Raw genomic sequence first — 19841 nt, forward strand, 5'->3', positions numbered from 1 at the left:
AACACACAGAGTTATAGGAACAACTCCGGGTCCAGTTTGGTCTCCTGCGGTTCAGCCCGACCAGCATTCAGGTTTAAGAGTCTGGAGACGGGAACAGATTCCTCTGCACACGCAGCTGGACCTCTTTAGAGTTTGTCCATAGAAAAGTAAGTAACATTTATTTACATATCAGACAATAAAATCTGCTTCAAAAAGACAAACATAAAAACAAGAATATAAAAACTGCTAGCCTGGTAAAAAAAAAAAAAACTTCGTGAACTTTGTAACTGACAACCATAGCAGGCAGCCACCAGAACCTTGTTATTCATGGGAAGAGTTTGTAGGTCCTTAATACGTTTTAAACGATTGCTACTTGAGTTTTAAATTTTATCCAGTCGCTAACGTTTGCCGTGACGTAATGCGCCAGTTCAACGGTATGAGTCTTACCGGAAATTGCCTGCGCTGTGAACAACCATCCTCCACCCCCAAGAGAGTAGTGTCGATCTGAACATGGCGATTGTTCGTGTTAACTCATTGTTTGGGTGGGGTGGCCAACACAGACTGAACGGCTTTGTTTACTTCCTCTGGTGATATTGCTAAAACTACAGACAGACTACAACTTTAAAACAGCGCAGAAAATCGACGTCATCGTTCACAACTTCTCCTTCTGCTCGCTGAGTGGGCCGTAGAAAATCTACCTGAGTGAATTCACTTCAATTTAAAAAAGGCCAGACTCCTTCGAGCTCAGGAACGTAATGACCAAATCAATAAAATGCAGCAGCCCAGTTAAAGTCCTGTGGGCATTTCAATATCTTTAGCTGCTGATTGGTGGAGTTCCTGTAGCACAATGATAGCAGTAGAGATTTCCAGAGCCTTAGGGCCACAATCTGAAAAGCCAAATCTCCATGAGTTTTAAAATTACTCCATGGTGTCACCAAAACCTCTAAACTAGGTAAGTGGCATCAGCTAACTTGCTCACTCTTTGGTTACCTAGCAACAACCTCGTGAGTAACTTGTGCAGCAGACGTTTAATTAAGGTTTTGACACAATGCCTCACAACTGCGACTAATCTTAGAAATGTAATAGAAAAAACAAGGAAATTTGAGTATGACAAGTAAAAAATTTGATAGAAAAACTCAAGTTTCAAAATTAATCTAAAAAAAATTTCTTAAACTTTGAAATTTTTGAGTTTCAAAAGTCAAACTCAGAAATTTTCTTGTTTTTTTGTCTAGAAGATCTCAGAAACTTTTGTTTTGGCAGATATTTACTCCTGTTTTCTCTCCAATTGTCCTTCCTTCTTACACAGGAAGGAGCAGAAACCTAGGCCAAAATACTCACCACTGCAGTGGCTCAGAATCAGAATGATTATGTTTTATCCGTAGTTCTGTTTTAGGATAAATCGGGACGAACAATGCCACAGAAACAACAAAATTGCTCATCCGTGCATTGAAAACCAACAAAAGGACGTGTAAAAGGAAATGCGTTGGGGTGCGTTGGGAGCCATTTTTAGATCCCAAGGACAGTGGATGCTTCCTGTTTGGTTTTCTATTGTTCCTGCAGCGACAGAGATCCTCAGGGAGCAGAGTTAGTGTATCCAACATCTCATGGTTTTATGATATAGTTACATATCTGATGAAACAGGAAGTAGTAGACCAGTGGGTAAGTCTCATGATTTGTTTTGTCCATAATGGTTTGATGTGACTGGTTTGGTTCACAGCTGCTCTCTAACTGGGTGGAAACCTGCTGATTCTACACCCTTCATGCCACAGGCTCTGCCCGCTTCAGAGCGACATGTTGACGTTTCACGGACGAACTAAATGATTTGTTTTTATACCGCCATCTGGTGGACAATCTGGGTACAGCAGTCAACAGAGCGCAGAGTGGAGACGCTTAAGCCGGGGATGCCCCCTGGTGGCGGAAAAGGGGCATAGTAACTCACCGGTGACTAAAGCTGCAGTAAATATATATTTTAAATACAAGTACATATGTAAACACAGAAAAGGTACAAAAAAATGCAAATGACCCAAATTTTCTATTTACTGTTATTGAGACGAATTTAGTGTTAATAGCGCAACTCTAACTGGACGTTAGAAAAATTGTGATATTTGGTGAATTTTACTTCAGAAGTGAAGGGATTAAGACATCTCAATTGATTTTTGTCATGCAAGAACAATTTTAGGACGTACTTACTTTAAAAATGTGTTTTGGGAACTACAATGAAAAGTCCTCAGCAATGACTGATATGCTGTATCCAATTAGCACATTTTTGAATACACAGTTCTGGAAAATATAGAGTCCACTGCACTGAGCCCCATTGAAAACCTCCTTGTTATTCCTCCAAATATTGGTTTCTGAACTCTTCCCGAGTTGAAACATTAGTGTTAAATGAACATATTTATAAAGGAACACAAACTTGTTTTCTTTGCATTATTTGAGGCCTGAAAGCTCTGCATCGTTTGTCCTTATTTTGACCATTTCTCATTTTCTGCAAATACTAAATTTTTGCTTGGAATTTCAGAGACATGTCAGTAGTTTATAGAATAAAAGAACAATGTTCATTTAACTCAAACATTTACCTATAAAGAGTAAAATTAGAGAAAAGTGGCCTCTTAATTTTTTACAGAGCTGTATAAAAGATACTCTGCTGCCAGGTAATGACACCATTAAAAATCAGTTTCTTTAGGAAAGCGAATTGCAAGCATTTACACAAACTCAACTTCAAAATAAACTCATAAGCTGGTTACTTTTCTTTCAGTAATGGAAACATGTGAAACCCTTTTTGAAATTTTGGATCTGTAATAATTCGCACATTACAAAACATACATCCCATTTATTTTGTTGCTTTGTTTCATGCTTAATTTGTTGTGCAGAAAAAAATTCCCAATTAAACCTTTTTTGATTTTAGGTTTTAAAAAATGTGCTATTTTTTTGTTCTGTGTTTTGCAGGCATTCATAAAACACACAGAGTAAATGTGATTATTTAAAAAAATTTATTTGCATGTACTTACATACTGGTGTCAAAAGAGTATGCACCAAAATGTCACACTGACTCACAATTACAAAGAAAAAGCGTTTCTTTCTTCGATTGCAAGTATTGAAAAACCTATGTACAGAAAAAAGGTTACGCTGACAAGAGAGTACACTAGAAACTTACAGTCACATCGATTTAAATCAGACTTCTGAAAATGAAAACCTAAAAAAAAAGTAAAAATAATAACAGTTACAGCCTCGGTGCTCTGAACTTCAAAAATGTTTCCGTCTCAGAAAAATAACCTTGTGCTTCCTTCCTACAGTCCAGCAGCAAGGTTCTATCAGAATGTGCTTACGAAAAAGAAAATCCTTCTTTAAAATTCGCCACAAAACTGATTTCATCAAAAAACAAAACAAAAAAAACAAAACCTTTTTACTTAAAATACATGTCCTAAAGATTATCCTTAAAAGGTGGGAACAAAGGAAGGTGCTGAAGACGATCCGGTTTTCCTGCCGTGGAAATTTCATGAGCTTCAAAAACGACGTGGACAAAATGTCCACATGAAAATGTTCATGTGGACGTTTTCCCCACATGAACATTTACAGGCTTTTCAACAACACAAACAAACCAGGAATGAGAAAAAGGCATTTTACAAGATCAGCAAGACAAAACTAAATTATTAGTGAATGATGGATGCTTAAATGGAAAGATAGATATACGAAGGATAAGAGCAAATAATCCATTCCTCTCTTTGTGATGAGCGACACCAGAGCCACAGGTTGGGATTTTACGAGAGAGGAACCCGGAACACGGAATCGACACATTCAGACGGACACGGAACGACCCGAAGTCGGAACACGATGCGCCTCACTCACTGACAGCAGCTACAGGAAACTCCCCGCCACTGGGACGGTGCAGCGCCACAAAGAGCGCCAGGTCTGACAGCAAAACACCGATCAGACGCAGGCGAGTCTGAACAAAACCGATCAGGGAAGCGGCTGGAGCGTCGAGAAATAATCTTCTTTCTGTGGACTGGATCCCCTTTGCACTGCGGCCTTCAGTTGAGAAATTCATGGAAACTGAAGCTACTTAAAGCAGGAAGGGTGAGCTGGCCAGAGAAAGAGTCTGAACCGATAAAACCAAACGGCTGCAGGGCGAGTCGATGTGGAGATCCACCCAGAACAGAGCACGAGTGATAAAAAACAAAAGTACACGATCTCAGGGGAGCGGATGTTGGTCTCTGTGGCGTCGGGGAGGAAATCATGTCGGTGAGGTAAGGATTTCATTTTGTACAGAATGCGTCTGTGGTAGCGTGAGACCAGCTCCTCTCCTCCTTTAGTCGCTTCTGGGCTTTTTGCTGTCGTTCCCGTTCTCCTCCGGCTCGGCCTCCTCGGCGCCCTCCGGCAGCTTCCTCTTCTTCGTGTCGTCAGTCTGTGCCCTGAACGTCACGATCATGCAGGTCATGTTGTCGCATCCCGTTCCGTCTCCAGACGTGTCCGGCGCCAAGCAGTGGTCCAGGAGCTGTTTGGGTTTTAAATGAGCAATGTGAAGAACCGGTCAGCACCAAAAGCAAAACACATCAACACCTTTGGACTGGAAGGAATAATTAAGGAAATTCACACAAAGGAGAGACGGAGTTTTTCATTAAATAATAATGGTAATAAAAACAAGAAATACTAGAAGAAAAGCCAAATGATTGAACATTTTCATGGTTTCTACACTTTTTATTTATCTTTGAATGTTCAATGTTTGCATAATTCAAAAACTGCAAAAATAACAAAAATTTCAAAACCTAAGGCTGATTAAAGTAATCATTAACTAATTTAATAGTTGAATAACTGTTAATTAGATTAAATAAAAACTGAAAAAAGACTATTTGCTAAAAAAATAACCCTGAGTAGTAATTAAGACAAAGTAAAAAAACAAAACCATTTTACATAAGATTTTTAAAAAATATCTTTGTAAATCTGTTCTACCCAAAGCTCCTAAAGTGGCAAAACTTTAACTTCATTTGGTTCAATTTCTGTAAAAAAAAAACCCCAAAACAAAACAGAGTGTTTCTTTAAAAATTAGAATCTATCTGTTAATGCATTTTAGGCTTTTATATTTTTTTAATACATTTTCTAAAAAATGATGCAGGATATAAATTGATTGTACAGAAAATTGCAAATCCTACTTTTGGGAATTTTGAATCAATTCAAAATGCTCAAAAAAAGAAGAAAAAAGTAAACTCCTTCCATCTGCTTATCATCCATCCATTTTCTAACACCCTGGTCCCTATCAGGGTCAGGAGGTGCTGCTGTCCATCTCCAGCTACGTTCTGGGCGAGAGGCGGGGTCACCCTGGACAGGTCGCCAGTCTGCTCATATTTTTAATAATTCTTTGACAGACGGCTGAACTGACCCAAAACTGGTCATTTAAGCTACAGAACTTTAAGCACATGCCTATTTTTGTTTCAGCGTAGATTTATTGATTTTGATACAGTGTGGAACATTAACTGTTTTAAATTAATGTTTCATTTGTTTCATATCGGGTCACATAATTTAAACAGAATCCGAGTCTGAATAAAGACATTGTTTTGTGATTTTAAAATAGTTTCTGAATTGAATCATTTTATTCAAGATGCAAATATTTAAAGTTGTTAAATGAGAAATTGTGCCAATTTAAAAAAATCTAATCTAAGGGATTAAATAATTGTTGGTGAGGAGCTCTCACCTCTTCCACGATGGAGGACAGGGCTCGGGTTTTTCCGTCCTGGTCGGGTTTGATCCTCTCACTGATGAAGTCCACCACCTCCTGACTGCTCAACACATTCCTGCAGTCACAGAAAACGCCCTTAAAGACCCTCCTCCAAGCAGGTTTTCACTATAAGACACATCTGTAACGTTTGACGCACCAGATGCCGTCGCAGGCGATGACCATGAAGTCGTGATCTTCGTTCAGTGTCAGAACTTTGACGTCGGGCATGGCAGAGATCATCTGGTCCTCTGGCGGCAGCGACTTGTTCCTCTTATAGAAGTGGTCGCCTGAAAGTCAATGTGAAGAATCTGCATTGACCAACTCGCTCGTTGTAGGTGCCAAAAGCAAGTTTGAGAAGAGTTGAATTAATTTCAGAGTTGAATCTGAAAGCTTCACACCGATGGCTCTGGAGAGGTTCAGTCCTCCGTTGACCCGTCCGTCCATGGTCACCTTCCCTCCAGCGTTCTTGATGCGGGTCAGCTCCACCTCGTCCTCTGGCTTGTGGTCGTAGGACATGTCCACTGCTTTGCCTGCAGAGGCAGAGACACACAGCTCTTTTTATTTCATACCACGCAGCTGGAAGGTTATGGCCTATGCAAAACATGTTCATTACATTTTTGCACAAAATCATTCTTAGATTATGCTCAGTTCTGCCTGTTTTGAGCTCCTCTCAGATTGAGTTGTTTTAGGACGTCTTGTCTCTTTAAATCCAAATAAGCTGCTGCTGGTCCCAACTCAATGTTTATACTTGAAGTTATTTCCATTTGCACATGAAAATGGCTTTAACAAAAAAACAATGTTAAGAAAAATAAAGCGGCAAATGGTTTCTGGGTGGTAAGTCAACAACCAAACACTTGACTTTCTCAGCAGCCATTGTAGAGTTTGTGTAGCAGTAAAACCAACTGATCAAATGTGCTAGAACTCCACTTGGGTTGCTAGGTAACGGGGCTGAGCTTGGCTGGGGTTGTTGAGCAATGGCACAGTGCTGACTTGAGCAGCTCGTTTTCTAGACACCAAAAACTAATTGCACAAAAAACTTCTGGGTGTTCTTTTTTTTAAGGCACAACCAGAATCAATCCATATTATTTTCACTAGAGGGCGCCGTTTTACTTCATAACAATATGTAAGGCACTATACTGTAAGGTATACTTACAGTATTGTAAGGTATACTGTCGTTTTCTGACCAAATTAAAGGCTTTTAAGTGCACCTCTTAGTCTGGAAAATACGGCTCAAAAATGTGAATTTTGCATAATAAATTCCATTTAAAACATTTATCAGAATTCTTATCCAACTTTTCTTCAGAAAAAGTTTGTTACAGTTAACCATCATCTCTGTAATACCACCTTAAATCACTACAATACCTTTAAGTCTGATGTTGGAGTCAGTTTTCCATGTGGGTTAGGGCTCTTTGCGTGTAATTTGTAATCTTAAAATCTATTTTTATGCTACAATCCCTCCACATTTACACCTAAATCAGCTAATAGCATTCAGACAAGAAGAAATCAGTGGAGAAATGAAGAAAAATCCAGAATATAGAAGCAGTTGGGTTGGCGAGGGTCACCGCGGCAACGCTCAAGTTGCTACATTTAACGCACACTCCTGCTTCCCTGCTGCCATTTTACAACATGGACACTTGAAAAGCAGAGAGGATTTACCTCGTTCAGACACAACGCAGCGCGAGTCGCCGGCGTTGGCCACGATCAGCTGCTTTCCTCGGATCAGAGCCACAACGGCCGTGGTGCCGCTGTCCGAGCCGGGCTGAAACAAACATGGAGGACGGGCCGACCCGTTAAAGATACAAGAACAAAAAACATTTCAACCAGTCAACTAGAATCTAAATATTTTAAACCAGATTTTTAGCTTCAATAATCTGCTTTTAAAGAAAGTGAAAATATGAAGAACATGTAATTCAGGTTTAGCTGGAGCAGATATGTGGTTTGATTAAATTACAACTGATAAAGATTGGGAGAACATTCTTAAACTATTCTTATCCAAATAGGGATGATTTCATTTAACATTTATCGAGCTAAAATCTTTACTTATTTACATGTTGATTTTTCTTCATAATGAATTTCAAGTATTCCCACTTATAGATAAAACCCCTTTAATTTCTAAAGAATATTTAACACTGAAACTGGAAAACATTTTAAATATCCAAAACAATAATAATTAATATGGATAATGAAGCCATGGTAACGAAAAGAGCATTTTAAAAAATTATAATTTCGCTTAGAGAAGGAAAACAAGCAAAAGAGGCAGGTAGTGCAAACCAAGTGCTAGGTGTCAAATGTTTTCACCGTTTCTCAAAATGGCGGCTTTTCAACAATAATAAAGGGGAGCGTCTCTTTAAAGACTGTTGTCCAAGCTAAAATTATTGAGCTTACTTCCATTTGTCATGCATTTAATTGATTTACTGCTTATTGTGACAATTCTTATGATGATTGCTATTCACCAAGAGAATTAAGGAAACATGTAATCTTATAACAAGTAGTGTTTTAATTAATAAAGATAAACCTTTAAGGATAATCTGTAAGTATCTCTTCAGAGCAAATGAGCCAACAGCACGGATCGAATGAGTAAAAATCCCTCCAACGTGGCTTTCTGCTGCTTTGCTCGTCTCTTGAACTGAAACACTATCTTTTTCTGACTCTTTGTGATGTGCATCATGTTGTAACGAGACAGCAGCTCCTCACACGTCAACATCACAGCTTGGACTTATCAGGTAGCAGGTGTGCAGCAACATCTGTCTGTGCAGAAGACTGAGACTCTTCATAGATGAATGGATGAGCTCTTCCTCAAAGTTTATCCAATCTGTTTTTGTGTATCTGTAATGAATCCACCTAAATATTTAAATTTAAGAGCAAAATATCGAATGTTTCTACAGACCTCTTCTTTTCCATCCATTCCTGGTAGACACATCTCCTCCTCTTCATCCTCAGAGTCTTCCTCTCCCTCCTCTGTGTCCTCTTCCTCCAGCTCACTGGTGTCTGCTTCTTCCTCGTCGCTCCCATCCTGAGAGGAAACAGAAAAACAGAAAAAGTTGAAGCAAAGCTCAACAAAGTGATTCAGTGTGAACATTCGCAGTTTATTCTGGTCCGCTCTTCTCACCTCTTCGTCACTCCCCTCCTCCTCCTCCTCCTCTCCCTCCTCAGACTCTTCACTGTCGTCAAAGAATCTGGATTTTGAGTCTCCGATAGCTTTTGACGACGCAGAGGAGCAGGAAGGCCCGGCGTCTCCTTCTGCTTTCCCAGCTTTCTCCTCTCCGTTGGAGCTTCCCGACTCTCCGCTCTCAGCTGCAACAAAGTGAAGAAGAAGAAGGAATAAATCTCTACTTTATGAAAAGCTCTGGACACTTTCACAGTAAAATTCAAACACTTTGGAGGTAAAAAAAAAATAGAAATGAACTGCAGATGTGAATTAGCATTTGCTAAAATCTGTCATCAAATGGTGTTGTCCCTTTTTAAGTAACGTTCATCATCAACTAAAAGCTGATAAGTCCAGTATAATATATGCAACAGGTTTTTATTTGAACAACATTAAAGAAGTGAAGTTTCTCAAAATTTGTTTATTTATTCTCTGACTATATTTAGTTTAGTCAACATGTTGTTTCTTCAGACATTTATTGGTGCTTTAAGTTCAGTTACGCTGCTCTTGGCAGTTGGTGGTTACCATAGAAACAGGTAACTGACAGCTCCTCCCCCTTTTTTCTGTTGCTGTTTGAAACTGACATTAGAATCAGCTGTTTTTGTCACAAATATTATATTTTGATATATTTTAGACAAATTTAATAATATACAGTGTTTCAAGAGTAACTTTGCCATGTTTTGTATACGTTTTTAATTGTTTTCATTATTAATCTTGTCCATTTTAGCTATGATTAATTTTACAAACGTTAACTGCTGCTAACTGCTCATTGGGAGATATTGTTCTGTAGTTTGTTTAGTTATTTATTGTATTTTATTTAATGTATAGAGGCAGACGCTGATGGACTGATGTTAACCACCAACTTGATTTCCTCTTGTTTAAATAAATACACTAAACCTGAATGTTTGTCATGAAGTCAAACTACTGGACATGAGACGAACATAGAAGGATTATACATAATATAATATATTATCATTATTAATAATGTCTTATAATTGTATTTTATAATCTACCGGTACATCAAGGAAAAGGTAAACTCAAATAAAATTAAATGTTTGGAAATTAAATGTCTCACACACACCCTATAAAACACTAATTTCACAAAATTAATGTTAATTTCAAAAATGTTTTTTAACATATAAAATAGGAGCCAAACTTTATTCAAACATACAGATCAATAACTCATAGAGTTATTAAGAATAAATTTAAACAATCCACACTAATTGTGCTAATGTAAATGACTTTCCTGTTCAAATTAAGTTTTTAAACTCAATATACAAAGTAAGTTACAAAAAAATGTCTAATAAAAATTTCTTGTGAGGTTTTATGAATTTTAGCGAAGTGAAATAAATTTGATAATTCTCTAAAACAAAAGTCTAATTTACTTTCAGAAAGCAAGAAAAAAAGTGCATTTTTATTAGGTGTATAAAAATATCAAAACATGTTTAATCAAGCAACAGATTGCAATTTATTATTAAAACTGTGCAGTTTGAATATCAAGCACATTCAAGGACTTCATACAGAAATTAAGCCATTTCCAAACAAACACCTCATTGAGATTCAAGTATTTTCAAGGATTTCAAGGACCCGTATGAACCCTGAATGAATGAAGGAATGTAATTTTACCTGAGCTGCTCCCCTCACTGCCTCCTGTTCTCCGACAGGCTCTCAGTTTGGACCCACATGCAGCTCCTTCCTTCACTTTCCCATCACCATCCTCCTCGTTAACCTCTCCGTTCACTCCTTTCTTCTCAGGATCTTCTCCTTTATCCTTCGAGACCTCTGCGTTCTGAGCGGAGGCCTTTTTAGCTGTGCTGCTGAGGGAAATGGAGGAGAACACTGAACTTCAGGGACTCCCTTCCACTGCTGCAGTAAAACCTGTGAATGTTGTTTCTGGAGTACCTGGCGGCTGCTGCTGCGTGTTTGACGGCGTTGAGGTTCTGGCCGTAGCGGACCAGCAGCTCCTCTATGGTCATGGTGGCCTCTTCATGGAGCAACGCTGCCTCCTCGTTGTCCACTGATATGAGGAGAAACAGGGTCACAAAGTCAAACGGTGTTGATGTTTCACGTTTTCAGTCATCAGAGGTTTTATGAGCTTACAGTCGTCCTCCTCTGCCACCTTCTCAGACGGCGGCTCCTCGGTGGGGCGACCGGAGATCTGCACCAGCTCCTTGATGACCTCCTCTGTGGTTATTCTGCCATCAATGGCTAGAAATGCGTCCTCCAGCGCCTGTAAGCATGAATAATGTCTGCTTTGGAAAATGTCCTTAAAGCTGCAGCATTCTTGTTATAAAAATGTTTTTTAACATATTTGTTGAAACTTGTTACCATATGAGAGACATTCTGCTGGATTTTTGCAACATTTTGATTTTAACTCTTCTTCTACCAGTGCTATCTAGAAACAACCAATCAGAACCAGGAGGCGGGTCTTATTGCTGTCAATCATCCTCTCTCCCACGCTGCACCTATCATAGCTTGTTGTGAATCCTAAGGTTAGTTAGCATCGCTATTTTTCTGTAACGGCGAGCTGTTTGTCCGACGTATGGACATTTAGCAGCGTATTCAAGATGTTGATTGACAGCGCTAAGACCCTCCCCCTGGCTCTGATTGGTTGTTTTTGCATCTCTTCATTGGCAACACAGAGGGCGTTGGAAGAGATCGTTCTTTTCACAATTTCAATAACGTTGTTTAATGTATGAATTATTAACCAACAGTTACACAGATCAGTAAGTTATTGACTCAAATATTAATTACAATAAAATATTCCAAAATAATCAAGTAAAGGTAAACAACTTTCATGTTCAAATTAAATGCTTAAAAAAATCTCTAAAAATGTTCTCATTAAGTTATTTGGTATTTAGCAAATAGAAATAATTTTGGTAATTCTCTGAATAAGGGAACTTTAATCTGATTTAACTTCAGACTGTGAGAAAAAATGTGTCTATTAGATTTATAAAAATACCTAATGTTTTCAAGCTTTAAGATTTAATCAAGCGTGAGATTGCACTTTGTTAGAAAACAGTAACAGTTTAAATATCAAACATTTACAATAACTAATCTTTAAGCATTTTCAAGTATTTTAAGGACCCGTACAAACCCTGGATTAAAAAGTCAAGTTTTTAACTCTCCAAACTCATTCTGTGTGCGACGAAGGGATCTGAGTTCTTATTTGAAATTAAAACAACTTTTGAATTAGTTTCCAATTTATCAGCGCCTCACCTTCTGCAGCTTCCCGTCTTTGTACGTCCTCTGCTCCTTGATGATGTCAGGAAGATACTTTGAACAATACAGAGCCACCTCTTCACCTAAATGACAGCAGCAAGCGATATAAACCCTCAGGATAGTAGAGCGGCATGTAAAGCAAACAAAGCAGATCGCCATGGAAACTACAGAAAAACAACTGAGCTGTCATAAAGTAAACTGACTAAAACAAAGTTTGCTTATCAGACAATAACATTTGCAAGAGTTTCCCCAATTCCATTTTAGAACAACACTTCTTCAGATTTCTTTGTTTCAAATAGTAAAAACATTTATTATGTATAAATTCACACCAAATATTTTTACAGTGGCCTGGGAAGTGAAAACTAGCTGTAAATTAGAAAACGCATAACACTTCTATACTGTTTGGTCTAAAGATGAATCTTTGTCACATGAATAAAACCTGAAGCATCTGCAGCACCTGCGGTTTCCATAAACAAGATTTTAAAAAATTAATAACTCAATGGTATAAAGATGGTTTATTGTGCGTCACATTTGAGATGAAAACATGCCTGTAGAAGTTATCCAAACAACATTCACAAATTAAAACAAATACACAACTAACCAACATCAATAAAGCAGCAACTTCATAAATTAAATAGAAAATGTAGCCGCATTCAAAATGAAGCAAACTAAGATGTGATCTGTAAGGATTGTGTCATTAGAAGAACATATTGGATTATAAATATAAATAATCTACATCTGGAAAAATTTTAAACCAGAGTCCAAACTCTTTTAGAGGAACTTCAATTTCACTTAAAAAAAACAATGCTTAAATTTAATTACCTCCATGGCCATCATACACAGCAAACATGGCCGTCTCTTCATCGAAGTCTGGAATGCAGTTGTGAGCGTCCTGAAAAAATGAAATGAATCAAAACATCAACAAAAGGCTGGTGGGAAAACGTGGCCAGTTTTATCTTCAGAAGTGACAAATTCATTTTGTAAATAATAAAAACAAAAACAGAGATAATAGTTTAAGACTGAATCTCCATTTCATAAACCTTCAGAAATAAATATAAAAATTATATAAAATTTATCTCTTTAAATCATAAATTGTTTTTAACAAAAAACCAAAAGAAAGCCCCTCAGATACCCAATGGTTTAGGTAAAAGTGTATAAAATATAAATTGGGAATGTGGAGCTACTAAATTAACCTGGATACAAATAAATGTGTGTGAAAATTCAGGCATTGGCGGAACAAGTCCATGAAAATATCAAGTTTCTGCAGTTTTCATTTTATTTTTTCTTGGATTTGTTTGCGTTGTTTCTTGCTTGAAATGCCTCAGGTTGTTGCAAATGAAGATGAATATCATTTTCCTTCAGGCTGATTTAATCTGGTCATTCATAACAATTTAAGGGAGAAGTTTCTGGTCATCTCTGGTTTCTATATTTTCTTTTACTTATTTGTCGTCAACAGTTAATTTTATTTTGATCTGAACAGCTGCCCCAGATTTAAAGTGAGCATTGCCTCTGCTAAATTTTCCTCCACACTAAAGAAAACCCTTTTCTCTCCTTCCCAACATTTGATTGGCAATAAATCAATGAGCAATGAGATTCTGACCAAAAGAATACAAACATTGCATGATGATTGCATTTTTTTTTTTACAACTAATATGAAGTCATCGAATGGTAAAAATGTCTAAAGAAAAACATGCGTCTGAATTAATTTTGACTGGAGCGTCAACAATAATTTTCCTTTGCACAAAGATGTGTAGGATAACTGCAGCAAGAGTGCAGCTCACCTAGTTGCACAACTCTTAGGTTCATATCTTTGTTTTGCCAGCCCTTGCTCCATGTGATTCATTAAATACACGCTCTCTTCCATTGTAACGTTTTCCTTACGTTTTCTCTGCATACCACAAGAACAGGAAAGAGCAAAATGTGCTCAATATGGGGAAACATTATAACATTCTTTGTGAAGGACAACCCAAACAAAGGAGCTCATTCAGCCTAACAGTGTTATGCTAGATGGGGGTCCATGAGCAAGTATGGATCAATTTCCTCTTACATTGCACACCTACAGATGGTGATGCGATGAAAGAACTGGCATTTCCACCTAAATTTATGCTCACTGTAATACATAGAAAGTGATGGAACAAGTGCAAAATGCCCCATGATTGAGTAAACAATCATGTATCACTGTGCTAGTACTGGCTGGTGGTTGGGTGCTAGTACAGTCATTCATTCAACTCAAAAAAAAAAAGTTTTTTTGAGTAAAGGAATGTTTAAAGTTGACAGAAATTTTCAAAATATCACTTGATAATTATGTGTTATTGAAAGATTAACACCTTAACACCAACTATAAAGTCTTAAAGAATGCAAACCTTTTAAAAAGACTTAAATAAGTAATGCTAAGCCTGGTGGGGGGAAAGTAAAGTCTGGTGGCCTCCCAGGCTCATAATACACTGGGGAAAACCCTGTGAGGTATTTTAAACACTTCAGACAGGTTGGTGATTTTATAATATGTTAAGTGTATGTGATTCATTAATATTTGACAATAAAATACTTTTAGGAATGGTTCACTCCTGCCCGACACCTCTCACCTTGGGCAACTCCAGAGTGGAAGTATGTTTTTAAATGCATCTCTTATGCTATAAATTAATTAATTTTGAGAATTATGTTTGCAAATGCAAAATTCAAGATTCAAACAACTTGTTTGACGTAATTAAATGATATACAGATATTTTTGCTTTATTCTACCAACAATATTCTTTTAAATGTAAGTTGGCATGTAAAGATAACCCAATAATTAGTGTTTCATGTCTGATAGATGGAGCCCAGTTACAGGAATGACTGAAGTCCATGAATGCCGGTTAACGGAGGATATTAAGAGGATGGGATGTCACACGAAGTCAGATGGTTTAGTGAAACGTCAGCATGAATGCTGTTTTCCTGGGTTTATTTTAAAACACCTCTCCTCGATATAATCAAACAGGCGTTTAACATGTTTTTGATGCGCTGGTTTTTTAAATCACTGAAGGCAGATTTCTCATCGTTCAGTGAACGAGCTACCATGATGGCTGAGGGGTGATTGAAATTCTGTCTCACCTCCATGGAGACCCGCCAGCCCTGCATGGCAGAGAAGCCGTAGCTCATGCTGGTGTTGCCGCCGTCGGAGGAGGTCTTGGACGTGTTCGGCTGCGACAGATATGCCCCCATGGTGTTCGTCTACAGTGGCTTCCCACCGGGAGAGAGGGTGACAGCACATGTTAGTCCCTTTTATAAAGACACGGGAATATCAGCGGGTGAAGTTTGGTCTCATTTGAGCAGCTCCGCAGGTTACCCCCGCTAACCAGCTAGCTGCAGTTAGCAACAGCACAACAAAAAGTAAAAAGGGACCAGCTCGGTGCTAACAGCAGCCAAACCGGCTCAACTTCCAGCGGGAACCGACAGCAGCCTCCGAGAGGCGGCACGCTGAGCCGCAGCAAACCTACCTTTTCTGTCCGAGCAGGTTTAGCTTATAAAAGGTGAAGAGGGTAGATTCACATAGAAATTATTACACGTGTGACGATAAAAGCCGCTGTCTTCTCCTCCCTCTCCTTCTGCTACTGCTACTTTTACTTCCTCTTCTGTCCACCTCGAGCTGGTTGGTAAACCATTTGAAAGGCGCATTACCGCCACCTACAGGACTGACTGTAAAATACGCAATAACCTGGAAATTATTAATAAATTATAATGCAGTATTAGAATCATTTTCGATAGAAAAATGAGTAAATTTAATTAATAAAATTAATAAAAATAAAAATGTGCTAGAAAATATCTCTGAAATGTTGAGATTTGTCTCAGAAATTCTTCAAGAAAAAAAAGGAAATTGATGAGTACAAAGTCAAAAATGTGCTAGAAAACACTCAGGTATTTTGAGATTAATCTAAGAAAGTTTCTAGAAAAAAACATAGGCATTTTTGACTTTTCAAACTCTAAAATTTCCTTGTTTTTCTAGAATATTTCTGAATTTAATCAAATCAAATCAAATCAAATCAGTAAAATTATCTAAATCTAAAGGCAAAAGTATAGTTTGGAAAGAAAGTAATAAGTTATGAAAAATAAGGTGGGAGTGAAATGAATGGAAGGCATTTATAGGATACAAAATATAGTTGATATTTTAAGGATTAGAGGAATAAACAAGAGGGAGGAGATAATTATAAATAAAATAAAAACTGGTCAAAGTTTTTTGAATGGCACTCTTTTTAAGATGGGGAAACATCTTACTGGTTTATGTAATTGGTGTGATACTGGAACATGTTTTTAGTAGTTGTAGGAAATATGAGAATCAAAGAAGATTACTGAAAACGAAATAGGTTTTAATAGGGGATTGAAATTTGAGAATGTGGTTGATCAGATAAATAGTAATGAGGGGAAAGAGAAGATTTTTCGTTATTTAAAAATACTGAGCTCATTAGGAGAATTTGGGGAATCAACAGATGGCAGTAGTGCAACAATAATGGATGTAAACTGCCGTTAAAGTTTAAAGAAGAAGAAGAAGAAGCAGAAGAAGAAGCGTCTCTAGTTCAATATGGCGCGGGAAACGGAGTCAGATATGAAAACTGTCGGGGCAGACGAGGAAGAAAGTGACCGCTTCTCTTCTTCGGCACTAAAACTCTACGAAACGCAGTTTTTCAACTTCACCCCTCAGACCTGCATGGTTCGGATATACAGCTCCTTCCATGAAAGCCTGTGCGACATTTTAGCCTTGGTGGAGAAGGTGTGTGTCAGGGAGCTGGGGAAGAGCGGGACGGATGTGCCCGAGGAGCTGCTCCGGTCCCGGGCCAGAGAGTGCACCCGCCAGCTGCAGCAGTTCCTGGAGAAACGCTTCAAGCAGCTGTCGGAGCGGATGGAGGCGCTGCTAATGAGCCGATGTTTCACCATACCACCGAATGTCCTGCTGCCCGAGGACCAACCCCATGAGAAATACCCCCAGGATGTACAGGTGAGCGGAGGGAATGGTTAATAAATACCGTCTCTGTCTCACAACTGTGAATGGGAGTAGGCCTGTCGCAATAAGTCGATTAATCGCATGATTGAAACCAGCTCAGTAATTTCCTTTTGCATGATTTATCGTTTTTCACTTTGCCAAAAATTAGATGACATAAGTTATCAGTCTGGTGAATTAGACCTTTTTTTGAAGGACAATTTTGTTTACAGAAACTTCATAATTCCTTTTATTTGTTGTTTCTGTTGTTTTCTTTATTGATTTTTAATATTTAAAAGTCTTCCAGTTCCAGTATTAAATGTTGACTTGAATTTAAAGATTATTGATTTCTGAGAATGTGTTCTCTTGTATCGTTAAGCTATCATTGCTATATTACTAAAAAATATCTTAAAGCAACAATAGTATCATTTATCTCAACAACAATATTGTCTACAATATCTATCATTGTCTAAGTTGGACTAATTTAGATAAATACTTTTCATATTTTGTTAGTTTATTGTGACTTTATGCTATTAATAGGTTTAGTCTTGCTTTTGGGTTGTTTTGAAAAATATAAAACCATTTAATCGCAGCTCTGGCTGTGTGTGAAGGTTTGTTGTTGTCAAACAAGATGTTTTTCTTATGAGAACAAACATTAGATAACATGATCTGACATAATCAGCTCAATTCATGTGGCTATTTCTTTGAAATAGTTGCTTGTGTGATCATTTAAAATCATGCTACTGATAATAATTTGATACTGATGTGTTAAAAGATAAAATATTAGTCTTGTAACATATCAATCATTTTGGCCTGGTCATAATATTCCATTGTAGAGTTGACCTAAATTTAAAATAAAAGCTTTAAAACATACTTGACAAACTTGACAAGATGGCGGCCCTGTGCATGCTGACATCACTCTGACTTATGAAAACTCAAAAAGTGCATTAGTAAGGAAAAAAATCCACGCTTTTCAAAAATTACATCTTCAAAAACCAAAACTTTAATTGATAAAATCGACTTTGCCCAGCTCTAGTCTTATCTAATGCCTTGTTCAGCAACAAATGATGACAACATCTATAGTTGTTTTGTGTCTCAATTGTTTATACATGATAAATCTTCCTTCTCTGTTGGTGCTTCTCCATCCAGGAAGTGCTGAAGCTCGAGTCGTCCCTGGAAGACCTCCACAGAGCCTACGAGGCAGAGGTTTGTGCCAGACAAGCTCTGCTGGCCGAGCTGGAAGAGCAGAGGCAGGTGCAGCAGCAGCTGGATGACATCCTGGCCTGGGTCAGAGAGACACAGGCAGCCTGGGCGAAGGAAGGGAACGGAAACTTCCAGGAAAGCTTCCGCCTCGTCATGCAGTCCGTAAAGAAACTGCAGAAGGCCATCAATGAGGTTCTGGTCCACAGCAAAAACACTGAGCTGAGAGCTGAGGTGCAATGTAAATAATAAAATGTCGAGGGGATGTTTTTAATGTTTAGAGAGTTATACATGTACACAATAAAATGACAGAAGCAGAAGCTCACTGATTTCTGAGTCAATTTTTTTTAACAAGAAATGCCATTGTTCTCCAGTAGGGGGCGCTGTGTCCATGTATTACTCAGCTTGGAGGAATGCATCTGTGTAAAATAAATGAACTTTCCCAGTTGACCCAGAATGTTGCAGAATAGTCAATATGTTGTAATTACTTGGATTTTGTAGTTAAATAAATGAAATGACTGTCAGAAACTGGATTTTGATCATTTGAATATTTTTTCTTTACATTTTACAAACTGGTTTACAGCCGTCTCCTTTAACAATTTATTATTTAATTGCATTTTTTTTTTCATACACCATTGATTCAGTGCGACATAATTATCGATCCTTTGCACGTGACGTCACGCTCTCCAGAACGCCGCCCACTCCGTCAAGTTGGACGTTAAAACAACCTGATCTCCCTTAAAACTAGTCTGAAAACAGATCTGTCTCCTAATATCGCTTCTATTGATTTCACTCTAAAAATGGTCATAGGCAGACGCGCGGTCGGGTGCTGAAAAAGACAAGGATGCAAACCAAACTTGTCATTTTATAACTTTTAATGAAGAAAAATATGACGGTGACGGATAGCAGCCGTTAATGATAAATGACTGGCAGCCCTCGGCGTAACCGCGGATCTGCAGTGAACACTTTTTTACAAGGTAAGATTAGCGTTTAAAAGTATGTTTGCAAAGATATCAAATATCGCACTATGGAGAAGGTACACGGCTAACCAATAGTAACTATGGAGACAGTTCCGCACCTTTATGTAGCCTAGCATGCATAGAAAAAACTGGTTTGCATCTCGTCTTATGTACGTTTTTAAGTCTGCCCCGTTTATGACTTAATTATATAAATCGTGGTGTGAATTCAGACAAAAATGGTAATTTGATCAAGACGTCAGGAGGGAGGAAGTATGGGTCAGTTTCTAAGCTAGCTATTTAAAACCTTTGTAAATACCGCCTCCATGTAACCCAACCAGGTGTGCTACGTTCACAGACAAATTAGCTTGACTCGAACAAGTAGAGGCCATGAATAAACTGGCAAAAACAACTTTGGAAAACAGGTCCAGTCGTTCTGTTCAATACTCCAGTCTCTCACTTCACCGCGGTAAAGCTAGCCGTCTCTTCGAAAATGTTTCTCGCGCCTCGAATGATTAAGTGACGTAGTTCCAAATGGCCAATAGTTTTACTTTCTCTCCTTTTGATTTCTGGTCTGTTACCTTCTGTATTAATATGCCGGACTCTCAGTGTGACCTGTGCATAACAGAAGAATATTTATTGGTAATATTTATTAGAATTATTTACATCCAGAAAGGATAA

General features: G+C 38.0%; 2 protein-coding genes across 3 annotated transcripts; one reads left to right on the forward strand and one right to left on the reverse strand.

Annotated features, from left to right (window-relative positions):
* Positions 1–2950: 2950 nt before the first annotated feature.
* On the reverse strand, positions 2951–15741 carry ppm1g (protein phosphatase, Mg2+/Mn2+ dependent, 1G). Of its 2 annotated transcripts, none has more exons than XM_044136219.1 (14): positions 15530–15741; positions 15144–15272; positions 12879–12948; positions 12054–12139; positions 10935–11064; positions 10737–10851; positions 10461–10651; positions 8799–8983; positions 8577–8702; positions 7346–7448; positions 6088–6219; positions 5847–5976; positions 5666–5765; positions 2951–4471 (listed from the first exon to the last, which is right to left on the reverse strand). In XM_044136219.1, exons 2-14 carry the CDS (start codon positions 15252–15254, stop codon positions 4286–4288), a joined length of 1665 nt encoding a protein of 554 aa, XP_043992154.1. In that variant the 5' UTR covers positions 15255–15272; positions 15530–15741; the 3' UTR covers positions 2951–4285. The 2 variants fall into 2 exon arrangements, with proteins under 2 accessions (XP_043992154.1, XP_043992164.1); XM_044136229.1 differs by having other exon boundaries at positions 10461–10648; positions 15530–15681.
* Positions 15742–16565: 824 nt separating this feature from the next.
* Positions 16566–18737, forward strand: mis12 (MIS12 kinetochore complex component). The gene is made up of 2 exons (XM_044136239.1): positions 16566–17022; positions 18154–18737. The coding sequence occupies exons 1-2, from the start codon at positions 16609–16611 to the stop codon at positions 18451–18453; spliced, it is 714 nt and encodes a 237-aa protein (XP_043992174.1). The 5' UTR covers positions 16566–16608; the 3' UTR covers positions 18454–18737.
* The last annotated feature ends 1104 nt before the right edge of the window (positions 18738–19841 follow it).

This window comes from Gambusia affinis, linkage group LG02, assembly GCF_019740435.1.
Source record: "Gambusia affinis linkage group LG02, SWU_Gaff_1.0, whole genome shotgun sequence".
Classification (NCBI taxonomy): Eukaryota; Metazoa; Chordata; class Actinopteri; order Cyprinodontiformes; family Poeciliidae; genus Gambusia; species Gambusia affinis.